The 22,946-nt window shown below is 44.6% G+C and overlaps 1 protein-coding gene across 6 annotated transcripts in view; it reads right to left on the bottom strand.

The window, feature by feature from the left end:
• The window catches only part of PTPRM (protein tyrosine phosphatase receptor type M), a 746,259-nt gene that overhangs the window by 53,268 nt on the left and 670,045 nt on the right, over positions 1–22,946 (bottom strand). For all 6 annotated transcript variants that reach the window (XM_004275949.3, XM_049698267.1, XM_049698268.1 and 3 more), the window contains one exon: positions 6,883–6,980. In XM_004275949.3, the coding sequence (XP_004275997.1) occupies positions 6,883–6,980 (98 nt within the window). The remainder of the gene's footprint in view (positions 1–6,882; positions 6,981–22,946) is intronic.

The following is a 22,946-nucleotide window of genomic DNA, read 5'->3' as shown; positions in this document are numbered from 1 at the left end:
GCATACATCGTGCTGAAAAGGGATCAGAAAGCCCACTTTTGGGTTAGTTTGTGAACAAGACAAATCAGGCTCTTGGGTTGATTTTCTAACTTTTTACAGAGGGGACCTGAGATCGTTGGGCCGAGAAAACCTCAAAGGTTCACAGGGCAGCTACGGAGTCTTCTGTACTGGAAATCTGGCTTCGTGGAGGGAGGGGCTGGCACGGGGCCCCTCTCCTGCTGCTGATGGCTCAGGACCAGTTAGGGCCTCATCTCTTGGGTGATGTGCTGGAGGAGGTGACGTGAAATGTGGCGTGGCCTGGGTGGGAATCGTCACAGGCCACAGTGCAGACTTCCTCTGTTTTCCTAGTTTTGTATTAAAGTTATGGAGAGAGGCAAGGCTTGAATCGGCTGCATTAATATGACCGCTGAAATGGTTGATGGTAGATCAAAATGGAGAGGCATACTTATTGAATGAGTATCAATTCATCAAAAGTTAAGGCTATAATTTCCCAGGTCACAAAATGTCAATCTTAAATATTTAATTCATTAAAAAAAGATCGATGAAAGGCAATCGTGAGAGTTCAAGACAGAAAAATGTCAGCAATGTCTTCAAAAAGAATTTGTCTCTTCCCTTTCATGTACAAATTGGAACAACTTAAGAAATTTTGTAAAAAGTATTATTATTTTGTCCTGTTAGGCATTACCTATGTTAGTTTTACTATTAAACAGTATTTCCCCATGTTATAAAGGGGGAAATCTTGCTTCTCTCTTGCTTCTTCCATCGATCCTGGATCTGGTGGCTTTTGTAGAAAAGCAAACGTTCTTTGTTGTATGTGACAGGTGCACTTGAAATCTTAATATACCTTCCTTGCATGTGAATTTGACAGCTAATTCTGACGAACAGTGTTCATTTTTAACTTTTTTCTTTTGTTATCCTTTTAGTGATAAACGTTGTGAAAGGAATTATAGGCCAACCTCTCTGGGTAAATGAGAACCTTTAAAGCATCTGTTTAGGTGGCCCCCTCGCATCCCTTACACTGATGGGGCTTAACATCTCTGGTCTCTACTTCTCTTAGCTCCAAAAGCCTTCATCACCTGTTATCAGAACTATTCAGAGCAGCTCAACGATAATTTTCCTACATGACTCTGAGACCTCATTTGGCTTTTTAATAAACAGTCACATTCTAATGAGGCCTTCATAAAACTGACTAAATATGTTTAGAAATCATTAGCTTAAATTACCAGTGGAAAAAAATCTCCTTTGGGAGGCCCCCAGATTTGGTTCTAAGACTTTTGGCAGATGAATTAGTAGAACACAACGGAGTCCTGAGGCTCCGTGGAAACCGTGTCAATGGGAGTGCCGGGGAAACAGGCGATGGATAAAGAGCTCAGCGTCCCTCAGGCGGGTTCATTAAAGAGGGAAAACAGTCACAGCACATCCGGCGCAATTTACATGCCAGGTGTGCAGCTGTCATCAGGTGCCAGGGAAACTGACAAGGGTCCCTTCCCACAACACACGGGCTGAGAGGGACGCACGGGGGTGACCAGGAAGTCTTAGATAATGACAGGTCCTGGCAGATGTACCGGGGATCCCGCTGGAGGGAAGTGCAGCGTCTGAGTCTTCTGCACAGGTGCTGCGACAGGGAAGGCCTCCCAGCAGCTCTAACACCAGCAATTACAGCGGCCTAATGCGGAGCGCTGCAGGGCAGAAATCTGGGGAAAGCTGCCCGGCTCTGACTTAATGAATCAAGTCTGTGTAAACAAACAGCGTTCCCGGGCTCATGCCTGATTCATGAAGGACACACTGCGTGCTTGCGCCCAACGTGGTAAGTAGCTAGTTGCTCCCCTTAAAACCATGTCATTTTCATTTCTTCAGTGGTTTGTTGCTGCTGTTTCCAACCATGGAAAATGGAAACGTCATCTCTCTACAAATGTGCAGGATGAACAATGGGAAACAGCCTGGAATAAGATTCGACTTTTTCCCGAAGGGCATGTGACCTTTTGTCAACATCCCCAAATCACACAGGACATTTCAAGGACAGATGCCATTAAGTGCATTACTAATTGAAGACAGGTTGGTCCAAGAGGCTGATGGTAACAGGGGAGGACTCTCCAGAGCTTGCCACATCCCCACAAACCGGGTAAGGATTTGCAAGGATTTTTTGTTTTAGTAGGCTTACCAGACCTAAAATTACTGGATTTCTGTGAGCCTGTGGGCTTCCATTTATGGCTGAACTTGAACCCTGACTCCCCTCTTCTGCTGCACACTGTTAGCTGAAGTGTCCACGGTTATTTGTCAGAAAGAATAGTTTCCATCAAAAATATCAACAGTGGCCACCCTGTATGGGATGGGTCCAAGTGCCTGATGGAAGGAACAGAGACCACCACTGCCTGGCCTTTTTATTTGCTATTATTCCAAGGCAGGTAACTCGGAATGAAACTTGCATTCCAGCAAAAGGTGCCATGTCCAACAGGCTTTGGTGTTTGAAGCTTTTTTACTATAGTAGTTTTATAGCGCAATCTCCCTTTGACCTGTTAGCCAAAGACCATGCTGTCCTGATTCTTCCTTAAAGGAAGAGCGTTTATCATATGAAAACAGCTCACCTCTAGTTGAGACAGGCTGGGACCTGGGACCTGGGACCCTTTGTTGCAGTGCTTGCACCTGGGCACACGTCTCTTCAAGCAACAAAATACAAAAAAACTATAAGGGACTAAAAATAACTGCGTGCATGTACAGTTGGGGCAAATTCTGGACAAAAGATACAAAAAGACCCAAAACACTCAACTGCCACTTCTGAAGAGCCAGGAGCAAAAACAGGGCACATGCCCCCTGCACACACCACCACCAAAGGAGTGGGCAAATCCCCTAAGCCACGCCTCTGGCCCGACCCCTGGACACACCCCTACCCTCACCCCATACAAGGAAGCAGCTTGCCCTGCCTCGGGAATAAGCATGGGAACCTGTTGCTTGTTTTCGCTTCCCCCTGCTGCAACACAGGCCCCAATAAAGCCTGGCCTGAATTTCTTGTCTGGCCTCTTATCAATTTCTATTGATTAAGGAGGCCAAGAACCCGGGTTGGTAACACAGTCACTGAGTCCTGAGAGAGCACACTCTGGAATTTCAATTAAGCAAAAAATACACGTGTGCCTTTATTTTAAAAAAATCCAGTAGGAGTTGTTATTTTTAATAATTATCTACTTTTCAAATAATTTATCTTGGGATTATTTTAAGTGAGCTCCGATGCAAAGATGTAAAACCTGGTAAATAACTTTCAAAGAATACAGTTACTGGGAAAGCAAAGCTGTGCAAAGCCGTCTCCACATCTCTCTTGCTCCTTATCATACTAGGGGCAGTCAACAAGTATTTGTGAGACGAGTGAAGATTCAGGATGAATCATACATTGCAGGGGAAGAAACAGATAAAATATTTAGCTTAGCTGTCTCACAGTTAACCTAGCAGATGCTAGCTACTCTCTAACACTAAGAGGGAAGAATTCGCATTCATTCACTTTGTTGGGCATTTCCTGAGTGCCAGGAGAGAGAGACCCAAAATTTGTAAGGTTGTCTCCTCCCTGAAAGGAGCTTGCTTTCTGGTGCAGTTGAATTTTTTTTTTTTCCTCCAGTGGTCATTCCTGCTTTCATAGCAAAATACTGATTTGGGGTGAAAAAAGGTAATTTATAGATACCACTGTAGGTCTTAGCTTTGCTGGAGAAAATGTAAGGGTTACATTAATATCTATGTTTACGTAGTCCTCAGAATGGGGTGGGAACTTCTCTAACCACCTGACACGTAGAAACTCATTTAATCTTTACAAGATCCCTGTGAAGCAGGCGCTATGACATCTCCACCGCCCACGTGAGGGGTTGGTGGTGGGGAGCTCAGCGACTCTCCCCCAGCCCCACTTTCAGCCAGCTCCCCTGCTCTCGATGTCTCCCAGGAGACAGGGAATTGAGAGACGGAAATGGTTTTTACACTGTTAGTATGTAAACTAGTGCTTTGTAAGCTTTTCTACTTTACATAAGGGGCCCATAGCTTCTCCCCACTTGTCTTGTCACTTTACTAATATCCTTTATTCTACAGAAAATTTTACATTTTAATAATCAATTTTCCCCATCCTTTTCTTTTTTTTTTTTTTTAACATCTTTATTGGGGTATAATTGCTTTACAATGGTGTGTTAGTTTCTGCTTTATAACAAAGTGAATCAGTCATACATAAACATATGTTCCCATATGTCTTCCCTGTTGCGTCTCCCTCCCTCCCACCCTCCCTATCCCACCCCTCCAGGCTGTCACAAAGCACCGAGCCAATCCTTTTCTTAACGTGTTGAGCTTTTGGTATATTTGAAACACTCTTAAAACAAAGGCCATAAATATTTTCCCCCATATTTCCTTCTAAAAGTTTTAAAGTGTTTAAAACTTTTGGTCTTTATTTAGTATTCATTTATGGGCTTTTTGTTTTAGTCCACATGGATAATCAAAAGTCCCAGTTCAATTGATGGAAAAGCTCATGCTTTTCCCACTAATTACACATTTTCCCACAAATGCCTACATCAACATCTGGGCTCTCTTTTTTGATCTGTTGGTGTATTCATTTCTTCCTAATTTGTGGTATCTATAATTTTCCCTTTTGCTATGTCCTTTTCTGGTTTTGATATCAAGGTTATACTAGCCTCTTAAAATAAAATGGGGCAGTAGTCTTTCTTTTTCTCTTCTCAGAATAACTTTTATAAGATTTGAATTACCCATTCCTTGACTATTTATTTAGCAGAATATACCTATAATACGTTTGGGACTAGTGCTTTTCCACAGGTCACTTTTTTTTTTTTTTTTTTTTTTGCGGTACGCAGGCCTCTCACTGTTGTGGCCTCTCCCATTGCGGAGCACAGGCTCCGGATGCGCAGCCTCAGCGGCCATGGCTCACGGGCCCAGCCGCTCCGCAGCATGTGGGATCTTCCCGGACCGGGGCACGAACCCGTGTCCCCTGCATCGGCAGGCGGACTCTCAACCACTGTGCCACCAGGGAAGCCCCCATGGGTCACTTTTTAACTATAATTCACTTTTTAAATAATGATTGTCTCTTCAGAATTTGTTTCTTTTTGAGTCAGTTTTGGAAAATCATATTTGTCAAGAAAATTACCTACTTTATCTAAATATTCAAATTTATTGTTACTCATCTGTTATGATAAAAAAATGTATCCTATTCCCAATATTTGTTACTTTTGATTTCCTTTCTTCTGATTGCCAGATATTTGTCAATTTCATTAGTCTTGCCACAAAACCTTTTTTTTTTTTGCGGTACGCGGGCCTCTCACTGTCGTGGCCCCTCCCGTTGCGGAGCACAGGCTCTGGACGCGCAGGCTCAGCGGCCATGGCTCACGGGCCCAGCCGCTCCGCGGCATGTGGGATCCTCCCGGACCGGGGCACGAACCCGTGTCCCCTGCATCGGCAGGCGGACTCTCAACCACTGCGCCACCAGGGAAGCCCCCCTCCCACTTCTTAATGTCTCTCTTCTTCCCGGTTTGTGCTTCCTGATACCTTCTGAAAATCCATTTTTTTAAACAGATGTATTGAAGAAGTATAAGTGATGTACAAAAAACCTCATGTGCACAATTTGATGGGTTTTGACACATGCAGATATCCTTGGTACCATCACTACAACCAAGGTTATAGACAATATCCACCACCTCCTGTGGTTTCCTGTGTGCCTTTGTTCTTGGTGCATGCCCGTGTGTGTGTGTGTGTGTGTGTGTGTGTGTGTGTCTGTGTATTAAGAGCACTTATCGTGAGGTCTACCCTCTTAACAAATCAAGTACGCGAGGCCTATTGTTGACTACAAGTACACTTTGTACAGCAGATCTCTAGAACTTGTTCATCTGGCATAACTGAAACCTCATACCCACTGAACATCACCCCCCACCTCTCCCTCCCCGCAGTCCTTGGCAACCACTCTTGTACTTTCTGCTTCTAAGATTCGACTATCCTCCATCGTTCCTTTGAGTGGAACTGCGCAGTCTCTGTCCTTCCGCGACTGGCTTATTTCACCTGGCGTGATGTCCTCCAGGTGCATCTGTGTTGTAAATGGCAGGATTTCCTTTCTTTTCAAGGCCGACAGCTACTCTTAAGAAACAACCCCTTTATGGTTTCTGCCCCGATATCTCAATTCAAGGCTAATCTCTAGGCTGAGGGTAGATCTCACAACGTCAACCTCTCTGAGAAGTAATGGGTCCTCCAGCAGAACCGCAGAACTGGGCCCACTATTCAACAAAGCAGTTGCACCCTGTGTATCTGCTCGTTTTAAAATTTCCCTTTGGAAAGAATCCTGTCACATCCCACAACCGAGATCTTAATTACTTAAGAAGTTCCTGGTTAAATAAAAATAGCTCCTCCGTAGTCAATACAGATGAAGTAACCCAAGACCTTGGGGTGGCGGGGGCGTGGGTGGGGGGGGAGGGGGTCGGAGTGTCGTCTCCACTTTACAGGTCAGGAAAGGGAGGAAAGGAAAATCTAAGCGAGAGGAGATGCTGGATTTCTAAGCCCAGGATTGACTCCAGGCCTGCTGGCTGTTCTCAGAGTGGATTTCCCAGAGGTGGGGAATGCAGTCCTGTCTCCTGGGGCCTCCCGTTGTGTTCTGACACCCAACAACCAGCATGCATGCTCCGCCGTGTTTTTGTGTTGTTGTGTGCTCAATATAGCCGGATGACAACTGCTTTTAAATCTTGAGTGCCTTTTCTGTCTGTTGCTGTCACAACAAATGAAAGCAATCCAGGCTATGTTTACTGATAATTTATAAGCAAGTGAGAGGAGGAGCCGTGGTAGTTGATATTTTTGGAAGGACACACACTGCTTCCAGAGCTGGCTAAGCAAGGAACAAATGACCAGGAGGCGGAGAGGACCACTTACCCTCCCCACTTCCACCAGGTTGGTCACCATGATGATGCTCGCTGTGTTTTCATGCCACACCATCCTCCAGAAGTCATAGATGGTCTCTTGCATTGGTCCTGCAGCAAAACACAGCAGAGACTTTTGTTTTCTTTGTGAGTTTGCAACTGGAAAATTTCTGGGGCTTGCAAAGAAATCTATGGACGGCCACAGGCAGTCCCCTTACTTTTCTAGGTGGACAGAGCTCTCCTTCTAGTGTTGATGCGAGAGGGTATTCTTTCTAAAACGACACCCTTAGAAATACTGAATTTTTCACTCATGGTTGAATTTTTTCGTGTCATCCACTATCTGCATTTGAGTTCTTTTGCCCTTCTTAAACGACTGCCGTGAAAGAAAGTTATTTCTTCATCATTTAGCTATTTATCTCCATAATACTCAGGAGTGAAATTTAAAAAAAGAAATGGGTACCATTACTCTTCCTGCTAACGGCTGGCAGATATCCCGGGAAACGGTATATAGAATGAAATGAGCATCTATAGGAAAAATGGCCTTTTCTTGTTTCTAATATTTTTCTTATTCTGTGCTATCTGTCAAATTAATCCTTTTTAAAATTTTCGCCTGACTCCTTCAAGCAAGAGAGGAGTTGGATTCAAGCAGTTGTACTTCCTGTCACTGAACGTGACTGGGATCTGCTGCCCCAGCTTTTGGGATCTTAGTATTCAAAAGCTCTTTTTATGGACTGGGAAAAAAAGAGGGAAAAAATGGGTTACAAAATGCCAATGCTATAGATACTGTATAGGTATGGAAAGCTGGAACTTAAACTTGCTTTTAATGCAGATTTTTTAAAAACCCAAACTCGACTTCATGCCCATGCATGTTTGAGGGTCTACATGTAACAGCATAAATCTTTATACGACCAGCTGACATGTGAGGACAGGAGAGAAAGACAACTTCAAAGGCGTGGAGAGTCACGTTACACGGGGACTCAGACGAGCGTTTAGGGATGGGTCGGGACAGCTGTGCTGCTGTATCTGGACACTGCAGATCACTGGGTCTGGAGCTCAAACATGAGAATTTGAGATCTGCCTCTGGCTCTGAACTGGCTGTGTGATTTGAGGCAAGTTACTTGGGTCACTGAGACCTTTAGTGTCTGCATCTCTCTTTATCTACATACTGATTTCAGGAACACGTCTCAGGCTTATTTTAAGGATTCGTGGAATGAACGCACACTTAGGCATTTTACACACAGCCAAGCGTCAGAGCAAAACAAGGTGCCTTTACCTTAAAATATTATAAGGAATGGAGGGAGATAAGTTGGAGGTATATTTAAAGCAATTTGGGCTATAAGTTGATCAATTTTTAAGCCAGGTGATGGTTACATGAAGATTCATTATACAATTCTGTCGACTTTTGTACATATTTGAAATTTTCTATGACAAGTTTTTTTTTTAAAGAGATATATTATCATTGAGTATAGAATTTGATCAGTAAAAACAGAAAGCTTTCTCCATAAATTATTTTGCAGAAATCAGTAGGTTAAGCCATAGGTTAGGAAGAAGAACTTGTAGCCTTCATTTGCCTTATAAAATGAACATTAAGGAATTTAACTCAAACCTTCTAAAGCCCAAGGTAATAAAAGAGTTGAAACTGCAAAAACAAAGACCAAAACCAAAACAAAAAAAACAAGTTGCATTTAAAGATATTTATTAACGGTCACTCATTGGCCGAGCGATGGGGGCACTGCCGGGGGCGCCTTCAGGCATCTCCCCTTCCTCTTGACCAATGACCAGTTGGTTCCTGTGTACTTTTTCTTCTTCTTCCTCACTGTCAAGCCTCATTCCCTCCTCTCTGGAATGCAAACATCTATCATTCCTCCTGCTGCCATGGCTACACTCTTCCCCTCCCTGTGAGAACCCCTCCAACCGCTGAGCCTCTGCGTCGAGTCCCCTTATGGGACCTTGCACACTGCCCACCATGAAGCGGCACCTGCCATTTGGCCCCGTCCCTCGGCATGTGCGTGCCATTCTCCTGAGGCATAGGCTGAAGATTTCAGTGGCTTCAGGCAAGGTTACAGGGGGCACAAGTAAACAGCGGATTCCATCAATCACTATGCTTCTAGCTTTCGGGGAGAGAGGTGCCTCCGCTGTGTACTTAACAGCTTGTTACCTACTCACAAGGAAAAAATACCCTGAGTCCATCTTTGTGCAAACAGATAGCCTTCCCAATCTGACCCTGAAACACAGGGCTGACACTTTCTGCTTCCTTCGCTAGATGCACAGGTCTGTGCCACCTACTCTGAAACTTCTAGAAACAGTTCTGATGACAAGGGCTACCGTGGATGAATCAGATGTCTCAGCATGGCGGACGGCGAGTGCCTTCAGGGAGAAAGTCCCCTCTCCCCTCTGTGCCCAACAGAGACATTCACGGCTGGGGGCAAGTTCCCAGGTGCAACTCACTTGCCCCTTCTTGGCTTCAGACCCTGTTGTGATGACTTGTCTCAAGTTCTGGGGGCTGGGGGCGGGTGGGGAATGTGGCTGTTGCAGTTTACTGCCCTTTCCTTAGTGCCTGTGGGATACCCAGCACATAGCAGTTCAATGAATAAACGAATGAATGAATAAGTCTGTATGCATCAGGATAAACCACATTATTTACTATTATATTAAGTATAAAAATATTAAGTAATGTTAACAGATAATATGAGTCCGCTTCTTGACGTATTTCAGAGATTATCTGTAGAAGCTTGAAAGCACATTGCCTTTACTCCTTCCCGATTCATGGAAAGGGGGCCATCTTTTGCAGGAGCCTCTTCAGGATGAGCGTGATGGTCACCCAGTCCACAGAGCGCCGCCGGGCAGTGCTGCAGGAGCTGGTCCCAGCCACTAAGCAGGTGGTTCCTCTGAGGCCCCCTGCCCCGAGGCTTTGCCTCCAATCTTAACTCAACCCATGATCCGGAGCCAGAGTGCGATCCTGGCTTCCACTAACTGTTCTCCGTCGAAGGCAGTGGTTTCTCAACTCTGGTTGCATATTACAATCACCGTGGAGCTTCTAAACAATTCTGATGTCCTAACCCAAGAGACTCTGCATTTGTTGGCCGGGGCCAGGGGCTGGGTCTCCTGGGGAAGGACCACAGACCTTCAGCATCGGGGCATTCGGCTGCACCTGCGACCTGTCACGTGGTCTCCTACGGCGGTGGAACTGTGGAACACCCGAGATTCGTAGGTTTTGAATCTACTGAATCGTCTAAGCCATATACCAGCTCTCTGAATCAAGAAATCCCAGTTCTTTCTGATTCAGAAGGAACTTGCCTCATAAAGTATTATCTGGGAACATGGCTGTGCCATTTTACTGAGGGGCAAAGTGGTAGTTGAGGTGACACAGGTTTTTTAATGTTTACTTAACTACGTTTGGGTTATCTTTAAAATAAAGGGCATTTATAAGAATTAGAAGCTCACTTGGGTGATGACAATGATCACTAAATCATCATTTAGTCTTGATTTTCTTACCCATTAACTTGGACTAAAAAAAAAAAAAAAGATCAGGAGAGAAGAATGCATTAGGTGAGGGTCTTTTTAGTGCTAAAATTAGGACAGCTATCCAGAAGAACTAAAACAGTTTGGGGCTAAGATCTGAAAATGAATGTGAACACAAAGATTATTCTAAGTTGATCTGAGAAAGAAAAAAATTGGTGCTGGAAAAGGTCCCCCAGCCTCCTTCCCCGACACTCCCTGTGCAGTTCCGCCCTGATCTTCCTTGTTCCTTGTCCCTTGCCTCCTTCCTGGGCGGCACCATGTGCTGCTGGATGTGAGCGTGGGCCCCTCCTGCACACCACTCAGCTCCTCCCACACCTGGTCCCACACCTGGGGCAATTCAATGATGGAGCTGCTCAGGGTGGGCACCAGAGAGTCTTATCTTGGCTGACGATTCAAGATATTTTCATGAATGTTCATTGAAATCTTGTTTTTTTTTTTTTTTTTTTGAGGGGGAAACACGGAAGAAGGCAGGAACCCAAAGGTAAGGATTTCTTGAATTTGCATTTCATCGACAAATGCAAAATTTGTCAATCCTGTTTTCCTTTTCTCTTCAACATATTTCAAATTATTTCCTGAGACCTGAATACATTATGATTCAGAGATACACGTCCCCAAACAAAATCAAAAAGCACACTGGAGGCTGGGGCGGGGTGACCTCACTGACACCATGTGGTTTTAGCAGCTCCTGGTGGCGTTGGATGACCGTGGCCATTGTGAGCCAACACCGAGTCTCCAGATGCGTGCCTGGTACACGGCGCTTACTCTCAGTCCCATACTGTCGCTGGGCTGAAACTGGGGGAGGACCACCTGAGGAGGACCGCCTGGAGGGGCTAGGGATGTATTCCTAGCCTTTGATGTCTGTCTCCCCAAAGCTGGAAAACACCCTCAGCATGGGGAGAATAATCCACGGAGAGGCCACTGGAGATTGCTCTCAGGGTGGACAAACAGATAAACTCCTAAGACAAGGAAACAGCAGGCAAAGGATGCTGTGAACCCCGCTCCCTCTGGCATGAATGGCTGCAATGACAGCCCCGGAAGGTGTCTGATTTCTGCAGTTGCTGGCTGCGTGCGAGCCCCATGTTCACTGTGGCCATGCATTTACAGATGTTGGCACACTAGGCGGGAAGGTTATTCTCAGCAGCTGTCCCTGGGGGACCGAAGCGTTTAAAAGGTAAGGTCCTGAAATTTCAATAGCATCAGGCCAGGACCACATCCCACTTCCCTGGTGATCGTCAGCACGTACAGACCTCTCTCTGCTGAGCAGAGACGTGTGGACAGGTGTTCTTTTTTTTTTTTTAACATCTTTATTGGGGTATAATTGCTTTACAATGTTGTGTTAGTTTCTGCTTTATAACAAAGTGAATCAGTTATACATATACATATGTTCCCATATCTCTTCCCTCTTGCGTCTCCCTCCCTCCCACCCTCCCTATCCCACCCCTCCAGGCGGTCACAAAGCACCGAGCTGATCTCCCTGTGCTATGCGGCTGCTTCCCACTAGCTATCTACCTTACGTTTGGTAGTTTGTATATCGGACGGGTGTTCTTACACCACCCAGCCCTGGAGAAGCAGCAACAACAAAGGGCAGAGAGAACTAGAGCAGAATGAAAACAATGAAAAGCCGTGAAAAGGGTAAGTGAAAGACATTCAAGGATGGCTGTATTGTGGAAGACCAGTTCTCTAGTTCATGGGCAGTGGGAGATACTAAAAATCATAATTTCAGGGCTTCCCTGGTGGCACAGTGGTTGAGAGTCCGCCTGCCGATGCAGGGGATACGGGTTTGTGCCCTGGTCCGGGAAGATCCCACATGCCGCAGAGCGGCTGGGCCCGTGAGCCATGGCCGCTGAGCCTGCGCGTCCGGAGCCTGTGCTCCGCAACGGGAGAGGCCACAACAGTGAGCGGCCCGTGTACCGCAAAAAAAAAAAAAAAAAAAAAAAAATCATAATTTCAAACCTTGATAGATGACTCCTACCCCTCCTTTCTTTTCACATTCTCATTTCTATATAGTATGTTTTCTGTGTTAGAGCCACAGGAAGTCAAGGTCCTTTGGAGCTCATGGTGGTGTATGAGAGTTTTTGGAAGGGAAGAAAGGGTACAGATAGGAATTGGTATTCCACTGTAAACAGGATAATTCCTAACTTCTTTTGAGCTGTTACTATTTCCCAGGTCTCTTTTGAGTGTTTTACATGTATTATGTCATTAATTTAAAAATCACAACCTTATCTGATAGGTGCTACTCTTCCCCCATTTTACTGAAAGGAGACTGAGGCAGAGAGAGGTCAGCAAAGTTGTCCACGGGGTGAGGTCTAACCCCACGGGTCACAATGCCGCCAGGTAAGCATCTAAGGAACTGGGAAGGGCCCTACCTGACAGGTGTGTGTGTACAAGTCATCATGATCCCGGCAAGAGGAGAAGAGAAGGAAAGCCATGTCAACCACCAAAAACCACCTTTTAAAATGCCTTTTTATATGAGATCAATTTCCCTCTTTTAAGCCTCCCATGGTCCCACTGCTATAGAATAAAGGCCAAGTTCGTGGGCACGTCCTCTCCCAAGGCCCCTTCTCCGCGGCCTCAACCCCCCCTGCATCCGAGCATTTCCAGAACCCAGCACATCCTGGTTTACTCCCTCCGTTTTCACCGCCCACCCCGCCAAGCCACGTGCCCCCTGAATGATCAGCGTAGCCTCACCCTGGGGCTCCCCCAGCCTGTTCTCCCCATCTCAGCCACAGCTTGCCTCTGCAAAACGTTACTTTCCTGCTTAAAAAGCTTCCAAGGGGTTTCCACTGAGTAAAACCCAGATTCCTTAATGAGGCAAATGTGGCCCCGCACAGCCTGTGCCTGGACCGGGTCTCCAGTCTCGGCTTTTGCTGTCGCAGGTGCCACCTCCCTGGGATCCCTGCGACGACCCCCTGCCCGGACCCCTCCGAGCTTGCTTCATTCGTTCTTATCCCCTTCCTGGCCCCTGGTGGGAATCTGAGTGTACGACCCACATCCACGGAGGAGCACTTAGCCTGCTCTGTGCCAGGCACCCTGGGAGGGATGGTGAGGGATGCAAAAGTGGTAATAGAAATATAGCCCCTGCTTTCAAGAGGCTTGTGGCTGTATAAGGCAAGAACACACCACACTCGCATATAAAGTGCAGTAAGGTCGGCGTCCTGGGACTCCTGAACTTCAACTGAGATGTGCACACCTCTGCAGACACAAGGAGATTTTTCAAGGGGGACATGGGTAGTTTCCAAAGCAGTAATTTCTAGACACTTAGCGGCTTTATGGACTCTGCCCAAACTGATCTCCCTGAGGAGTTCCAGGAACAGTGGTCTCTCTCAAACTTGACAAAGCCCTCACTCATCTTAAATATTACTATGGGGCACTGCCCTGGTGAAAAGACCTGCAGGTGTGAAACCAAGGGGTGGACTGAAATACTGACCCTGGAAACTCACAGTGCTTCCTGCCTTCCCTTATGAAACATACTTATATAAAGGGAAAAATCTGGTGTTAAAAATGGGGTGTTTTGGTTCATCCTGAGATGCTCCGACTTCAGGACATCCAAAGTGGTAGAGGCTGGTAACACTTATTCTTTTAACTGGAACTGGGCTGTTCTGTAGGACAGCCAGGTTTTCCTGGATGCAAACCATGGATGAAAGTTTCATGTGTTTTCTTTCAGATTCGGTGTGCTTTAATCTGTAAGGTGGTTAAACTCTATTTATTGCACATCATAAAATATTTATTCTCATTATATCAATCCTCATTTTATATTAGAAAATAATTAAATATCACCTATCTCCTATTAACAAATAAATGTATATAAACCTATGATGAAAATTTTAGATAGCAACTTAAAATGTTCAAAGGGGATACATAATTTTTTCAAACTTCTTTTGGGGATTCACAAGGGAAACCATTTGCAGACCACTGTCAGCCAGTGATGTATGTCTACAGTAGTCAACGTCAGGAAGAGATTGTACTTCTTCCTGCAGTGGTGGAGTGCAGAGTGGATGTGACTTTGGTGGGAGGAATGAGGGGGGCAGGTCCTCTGGGTGGAACATCCAGTAGGGGCGACTTAGTGCCACCTGAGTGGGGAAGGGACACATGGGAGCCATTTTGAGACAACATGCGAAATTTTTTACAAGAATTGTGGGTTCAGACCTTATGAGTAGTAGAAGAAGACATTAAAAACACAACTAGGGAAAAATCTTTTAGACTGAAAGCTTACCTTCTAGGAATAAGGCAGAGGAAGAAGTGTTTGGTTGTCTGAGAGGAGGTGGGTTGGCCTGATGTGTGACGAGGTATCCACAGCCATAAGGAAGGGAGGGAGGGAGGGAGGGAGGGAGGGAGGAAGGAAGGAAGGAAGGAAGGGAGGGAGGAAGGGGGCCTGGAGGCGGTGGGCCCAGTGGGCTAGAAAGCTGAGCCCAGGTATCAAAAGGTCAAGTCCAGAGGGAGCCCCTGAGCTTCCTGCAGATGCAGACAGACATCAGTGTCCAGAGCGGAGGGATCTACTCTATTTATTGAACAAAAACTCCTGAGAGTGCTTCCCTGGTGGCGCAGTGGTTGAGAGTCCGCCTGCCGATGCAGGGGACACGGGTTCATGCCCTGGTCCGGGAAGATCGCACATGCCGCGGAGCGGCTGGGCCCGTGAGCCATGGCCGCTGAGCCTGCGCGTCCGGAGCCTGTGCTCCGCAATGGGAGAGGCCACAACAGTGAGAGGCCCGAGTACCACAAAAAAAACAAAACAAAAAAAAGTCGCCCTAAATTTCTGATCCATTATTGTTATTGCTGCTGCTGGAGATAATCTAGAATAAGTATTATGAAGTCACTTACTCAACGTTCCAAACATCAGATGTCCCTTCAGTGGTTTCTGAATAAGTCTTTATTACAAAACTTTAAGTGAGTTTTCAATCTGATGCTTCTATAACACTTACGTTTATAATTTTACAGTTAGTAGCTTTTCATTTTTGTAGCAGTGAAACATAAAAGGTAGAATATGCCACCATGCTTTACGGACTGCATCTGTCTGGTATGTCACAAAAGTGACAATGGTGACACAGAAAGCAGTTGGCTTCTGCATTAATAATTAGTAATCCTTAACAACACTTATTTGATAGGTGCATCTGCTCTCCCCTGAGGCTACTTAAGTGAAAATCATGGAATTTTTATGAATAATTTTTGGTTTCAGCTGCAGAAAAAGAAAAGCGAAGTTGAGACGGCTAGGTTCACAGGATGAAATTTGCTTATTTTCCTGAATTGTTAAGAATACCCCCCCGATTACCATTTGAAAGAAACAATAAAAATCAACTAAAGATTTAGAAGCAAACACTGAGAAATTGTTCTGTGATGGGGAAAACTTGGGAATACTTTACTTAACCTAAATTCAAAAATATAAGTGGCAGCATTTTCTAAGGACAGCTCTCATGTGAAACACCCTTTATGTCCAGCATTACAGGGTTAGAATGTTCACCAGTGGAAATTTAATTTAGTGACCAGTCCAATGGAATTTTAATTTTAATTTAGTAAAAGAAGAGAAGATTAGTATTGAAGCTATAATGAAATAATGACTTGTTAGAAGTAGGGTCATACCTAAATAGACATTTCTCCAAAGAAGATATACAGATAGCCAACAGACACATGAAAGAATGCTCAACATCACTAATCATTAGAGAAATGCAAATCAAAACTACAATGAGATATCACCTCACACCAGTCAGAATGGCCACCATCAAAAAATCTACAAACAATAAATGCTGGAGAGGGTGTGGAAAAAAGGAACCCTTTTGCACTGTTGGTGGGAATGTAAATTGATACAGCCACTATGGAACAGTATGGAGGTTCCTTAAAAAACTAAAAATAGAACTACCATACGACCCAGCAATCCCACTACTGGGCATATACCTTGAGAAAACCATAATTTCAAAAAGAGTCGTGTACCACAGTGTTCATTGCAGCTCTATTTACAATAGCCAGGACATGGAAGCAACCTAAGTGTCCATCGACAGATGAATGGATAAAGAAGATGTGGCACATATATACAATCGAATATTACTCAGCCATGAAAAGAAATGAAATAGAGTTATTTGTAATGAGGTGAATGAACCTAGAGTTTTTCATGCAGAGTGAAGTAAGTCAGAAAGAGAAAAACAAATACTGTATGCTAACACATATATATATGGAATCTAAAAAAAATAAAAGGTTCTGAAGAACCTAGGGGCAGGACAGGAATAAAGATGCAGACGTAGAGCATGGACTTGAGGACATGGGGAGGGGGAAGGGTAAGATAGGACGAAGTGAGAGAATGGCATGGACATATATACACTACCAAACGTAAAATAGATAGCTAGTGGGAAGCAGCCACATAGCACAGGGATATCAGCTTGGTGCTTTGTGACCACCTAGAGGGGTGGGATAGGGATGGTGGGAGGGAGATGCAAGAGGGTGGAGATATGGGGATATGTGTATATGTATAGCTGATTCACTTTGTTTTAAAGCAGAAACTAACACACCATTGTAAAGCAATTATACTCTAATAAAGATGTTTAAAAAAAAAAAAGAAGTAGGGTCATAAGTGATGACTTAATTAATGACATTAAACAGTGGGTTTTTTCTTTTTTGGTTACTGCATTTCCATGGTTCTCACGCAATGACAAATCCCTTCTTACACTGGAGTAGGTTTACCCACTGCCTGAGTCTTTTTTTTTTTTTAACTTTTCTACTTCTTTTCCTTTTTTTAATTGAAGTATCGTTGACTGGTGAGCAGGAACTTGCTGAGTACCCTGTTTCTCCTAAATTGGCTCACAAGGTGCTCCTCTTATGTCTGAAAAAACTAGGCATCCACTGTGTGTGCATCCACTTCCTCTAGGACCATCCACATGGTGATGTTTACACCTCACTCATACCATCCCCTAAAATTCTCCTTTCAGACTGAAATAAGAAAGTGTGCCAACATGAACTGTGCAAACATTCATGGCTTTCTCTAGATAATTAGTGTCATGGGATGTCAGTTTCCAGGTGCATTACTAGAACATATGAAATCCTGATTGGACACCAAAAGGTCATGTCAGATTTAATTACTAGAAAATCGGTATAAACCAAACACTAATGGACAGGCTACTATAAAATCTAAAACAGCTTGGGAAACCTCTGTCTGTAGTATCAGTCATAACCCCTCAACTCTTGGCTTTTTTTTGGTTAATAATCTGACTTTCATCTTATTCACTAAAAATAATTATAAAATACTTAAAAACAATAAAGAATAATATAGTAGGTATTATTTAATGTGTTAATAAAGATAAATTTAATCAATAGCCACTTTCTTCCTAAGAGATACCAGAAACTTCGTATTTCATCGTCACCTTCCCATTTTTTATATTTGTATTTTCTAGTATCTTAATTCCAATATGAGTTCATCCTATGTTGATTAGTCATTATTATAATTCTTCTTCTGTTATACATTTTTATAGCCTTCATAATTTTTATTGTGGTTTTCCTTAATTTATCTTTACAAGGAGAAGTTTGTGCATTTCCACACCACTCTTAACTATGTCTCAAGTCAACGGTAAAAACAGACAAAGAAGCACTTTTTTTTTTTTTTTTGTGGTACGCGGGCCTCTCACTGTTGTGGCCTCTCCCGTTGCGGAGCACAGGCTCCATAAGCGCAGGCTCAGCGGCCATGGCTCACGAGCCCAGCCGCTCCGCGGCATGTGGGATCTTCCCGGACCGGGGCACGAACCCGTGTCCCCTGCATCAGCAGGTGAACTCTCAACCACTGCGCCATCAGGGAAGCCCAAGAAGCACCTTTTTAAAAACAGTAAACTCAAAACAAAATGACTCAAGTATTCTGGATACCTTCTTCCTTTCCCTCACCCATTATTTTAAGACCTTAAAAGAAGAAAATAAATGAAAATAGTGGCTTTGCGACCTAACTTTGTCATAATATTTTTAGAGGTTTTCTTTTTTCTTAAGCAAAAGCTACATGTGTTAAAATCAATTTATTTTTATTTATTATTAATTAATTAATTAATTTATTTTTTGCGGTACGCGGGCCTCTCACTGTTGTGGTCTCTCCCGTTGCGGAGCACAGGCTCCGGACGCGCAGCCCCAGAGGCCATGGCTCACGGGCCCAGCCGCTCCGCGGCATGTGGGATCCTCCTGGACCGGGGCACGAACCCGTGTGCCCTACATCGGGCAGGCGGACTCTCAACCGCTGCGCCACCGGGGAAGCCGGAATCAATTTATTTTGAATCATTTCAAAATAAAAGTCTACAAGATCACCCATGGAAGCCTTAAAATAATTTCTGATACACAAACAGTCCAGCCCCACCCAACACAGACAGGCTGCAGAAACAGGCCAAGAGCACACGTCTTGCCCTTTGTCTCCCTCTGATTTCCCCCTCTGTCTCCCTCTGATTTCCCCCTCTGCTCCTCTGTCATCATTATTCTCTTTCCCAGATCATTGCTCAGCCCCATTTTCTCCTCCAGTGGTTTCCTGGCCTTCCAAAGCTCCTCTCCTTGTGTGATTCTTATATCAGAAATTGGTTTGGAAGAAGCCTCTTGGGAAGGGACTTGTCTGGTCCTTGGAATTAAGCTGTTTTCACTTACATGTAGTCTGACTCTAAGGATGCATCAGAGAGGCCTCAGGACTCCACGCTGGTGTTCTTTGCTGCTATCAGAGATGGTCAATGTCTGCAAGACTTCAAAAACTGAAGGAAAATATGCTCCCTGCAGTTGATGAGTTAGCTTATTGTCTTTGCAACCCGTGTTTGTTTAAAAGTCAACAACAGCGACGATAATTTTTGTAGTCTGGAGGGGGATGCAGGATGCTGGTGAAAATGTAAGTGGTTCCCTTTGGTACATCCTGGAAGAAGCACTAACAGGTGTAGAATGTATTAGCTTTTATGAAAATGACACGAGCATACGCTATACTTGGGTTAAAGCCTGACTACCTATGTGCTTTGAGCGATGTGTTTTTGGAATCAATGGAATAATGATAAGAATTTTAGCTAATACTTACTGAGAGGTTGCTGGCAGAGCTGGAATCTGAGCCTCAGCAGTGTAACTTCAGTGTCTACACTCTAACTAACCACTCTGCTCTACTGCCTCTTGCAGGGGAAAAAGCCTTGTCCTAGTTACTGACATAAAACATACTTGTATATGGAAGCAATTTTACGGCCAAATAAAATCTTTAGGTTTCAAAGATTTGATTGTGACCATGTTACCTAAGCAAAGGACTATTTGTGAACAGAACCAGTAACAGGGTGACTCCTGGCAGGACTAGAATGTTCCAAAGCATTTCTGGAAGCCCCATCTACCTAAATGAACCGTCACTTGGCTTTTGTTCCTTTTGGACTATACTCAGCCCTCCTCTAGAATCACGCCACCCTAGCAGTTACATAAACATTTCCAGCTTGCAGTGGTGCCCCTGTGAATGGGAATGCAAAGGCTGCTATTATTCTTGACATGGAAACTGAAGGATAAAGGCAGATAAGTCATATTTGAGCGGCGGCAAAGACGAGGCCTCCAAAGAGGAACTTGTGTATAGAAGACAACGGCGGGGTGGTAGGCAGCGTGTGGCAAGGGTCCAGTCTCAGATCCAGAGATGAGAGGCATTCCCACTGGTCCCTGATCCCCGCGACAGGCTTGATGGAGATACGCGCGAAGAGCTGCGAGGAGGCGGATGAGAAAGCGTTTGCAGCCTCGGGAGGGAGGAACATGACAAATGTTCACATTACAAGAGCCTCTTGCTGGTGGAGTCACAGAGCATCCATCAGGCCTGTCTCCAAAGAGAACCCTCGTGCACTCATCCTGAGTGCTTGTTCACGCTCTCAAGAGGGGCACAGAGAGAAGGCCATCAAGGAGAAAAGAAAGAATGGCAGCCTTCAGAGTGGAGGGGTTGGGTGACCCAAAGGATCTGCCTGCCTTCTGTCAAGGAGAAGCAAAGCGAGAAGGGGAAAACCTCCATATGTTTCAAGGGCCACTGCCAGAGAAATAAAAGCTTGCATGACTCACTATCTTCTTTAATTAAGCTTTTTTTCAGTACACAAGTGGGATCCATTTTTATTTAAGAAAAAGAGAATGAATGTGATAAATTAGTAAAGTAGAGGTAAGCTGACACCCTAGGCACGGCGGAGCGCAGGCTATCTCAAGTTTTCGACGGCACTGGGAGATCTCCAGAAGCATCCCTTTGAGTGAGAAGGCGAGAAGAAGAACTGGCAGTGGCTAGAAACTTCCTCAAGTCTGCTGCCTTGAGAAACTTGTCCAAAACCGTATCGATGGGCGATAAAGGACCCTGGTCCCGAGACGCAGGAAGAGTGTGGTTCTAGGGCAAAATCAGGCCTCACTTCTCCACCTGCTCAATGGTTTAGGGCTGGGAGAGAGAAACAGCTAAAATACCGCCCAAATCTGACGTTGCTGTAAACTCACAGATCGGTAACAGCTGGTTGCTTATATACATGGCACATTGTGTAATTCCCGAGCCAGTGCTCTATTCCCAGCCCTGTACTTAGCAGGCACTTGGTAGAGGCACAGAAATATTGGTTCAATTTTCGATGAACTATGCCTGAAAGGAACAGCTTGGCTTTGCAAAGAGGGGTGAAGGCCGGGGTAGGCCAGCCCCAGAGAAAGCACCTGGGGGGTGAGTCACAGCTCTGTCCTTTCAGGACGGAACCTGGAAGAAAGATGTGACCTCCTACGTTTTCCTCACTGTTAACCAAGGCCCCTCAGGAGGCTGGAAACACATGATGTTCCTCCTAAGTTGAACACGGCGTACGCACTATTCAAATATGAATGTTCACCCATACAGTTCGCAAATCCTTCTGCAATCGTGACTCATTTGAACTGACATGATGAGAGTCACTTAAATCTATTTGTGCTTTAAGTTTCAACTGTTTCAATTACAAAACAAGAGAGTTGGACTTAAAGGTTTTTTAAAGTTTCTACCATCTCTAAAAGATGCTATCATTTTTCTACTTCAAATCAGGAACACTTCCAAATTACTCTGAAAGATTTAAAAAGCATTTGTTTCCAGGCAGTTGAGGACCCAGTACCTGTGAGACAGCATTTGTCTTCAAATTATTCTGTATCAACTTAGGTTCTGTTCCTTGAGGGATATGTTTCCGCCACAGCATCTGTGACAACCCTGAAGGATGGTACCTAACATGATCTATTTTTGGTTTCATCTTTTAATATGCAAGCTGACTTTAAACGTTCTCACTTCTAACGAGAGAGTTTATTAAGAGCACAGGGCTGAGCCATGTCTGTGATCCGACCTTTTGGCTAATTGGCCAGTAACTTCTGAAATTAATCTGGTGAAGAAAAACTATTGTTTTAAAGGAAGTTTGTGGATAAGCTGTTTTCTTGAAATTGTTCATTTTCCCTTGGAAACCTGCAGATGGAGAGTAAGATGAAGGTGGGCCCTGTATTGAGACCTTGGTCCTGGGTGTCGGGAATACCTAGACTTCCTCAGAGGTCACTGCTTCTCTAGGTGTAAATCACACTTCCTCAAAGCCTCCCTATTTAAGTTTGGAAACTAGAGCATACTCCAGTTTACCGGGCAATACTTTTAAATCAACCTCTAATCGGATATGATAAGTGAATCCAAACATAACCTACAACCCACTGACAATGCGGGAACACCTTAGCCAGGAAGAACAATAGCTGCTAATGGAGAGTTTGTACTTGAGGTGTGCGCAGAGCTGGTGCTTGGAGGAAGGAATAAAAACAAAAGTTGTTTACTGAGGGCTTAGCTTTTGGTTTAAAAAAATGTTTCCTTTCAATTCTACTGAGAAATAATTTCAAGTGCTCATCTCCACCTGGAGGTCAGAACCCAGGGGACAAAAGCTCTTTACAGAGTGTGTAGAACTTGCACGGACCCTCTGGCAAGTCTCAACTTGCTGAGGGCAGCAGTGTGCGCTTCTAGGTCCTGGTAATTACTGCTTCAGACGCCTGGGAAATTTTAACCCATATTCATCTTTCTGAAAATCCTTATTAACAATGTTCATGCCACACAGGGTATGTGGATGAAATGCAGAAGAAACACAAATGAAAAGTAAACGGAATGGAGTCACTGTAGCAAAGTTCCAACTGTTCTGCAGTAGTGGAGGATAGGAGGTATTTCCACTGTAAACCTTCACACCCCACGTTTTTATTATTCTCATATAAGAGTCTGCCCCTAGCTCAAAGTCTCTGGAGGAAATTTGCTTTAGGTTTCTCTTTTCCAAATTAGTAACAGCTTATAATTACGGACAAATAAGACTATCTAAGGTGTAGTTGGGGGTCTATCTAAGGTGTAGTTGGGGGGCCATATATGCGTGAGCAGAGCCAGCGTGGAGCTAAGCAAAGTGACTTCGACAAAGTGGACAGTCTCCAAAAACAGTGCCTTGATTTACTGACATGTTGAAAGAAAAAGTGTTCACGAGAACAGGAGGTGACCAGCCCTTAACTTAGAACAGACACAGTCACAGATACTGGAGCTAAAAATCCATCCAGGTCAGTAGACACCGGGTCAGGCCAGCGGAGGTGCCGTGTGGCTTGGATGGAGTATTCTACTGCCTGGTTGGTGCTGGGCAC

This window comes from Orcinus orca, chromosome 15 (genome assembly GCF_937001465.1).
Source record: "Orcinus orca chromosome 15, mOrcOrc1.1, whole genome shotgun sequence".
Classification (NCBI taxonomy): domain Eukaryota; kingdom Metazoa; phylum Chordata; class Mammalia; order Artiodactyla; family Delphinidae; genus Orcinus; species Orcinus orca.
This window is presented reverse-complemented; position numbering and strand designations above follow the sequence as displayed.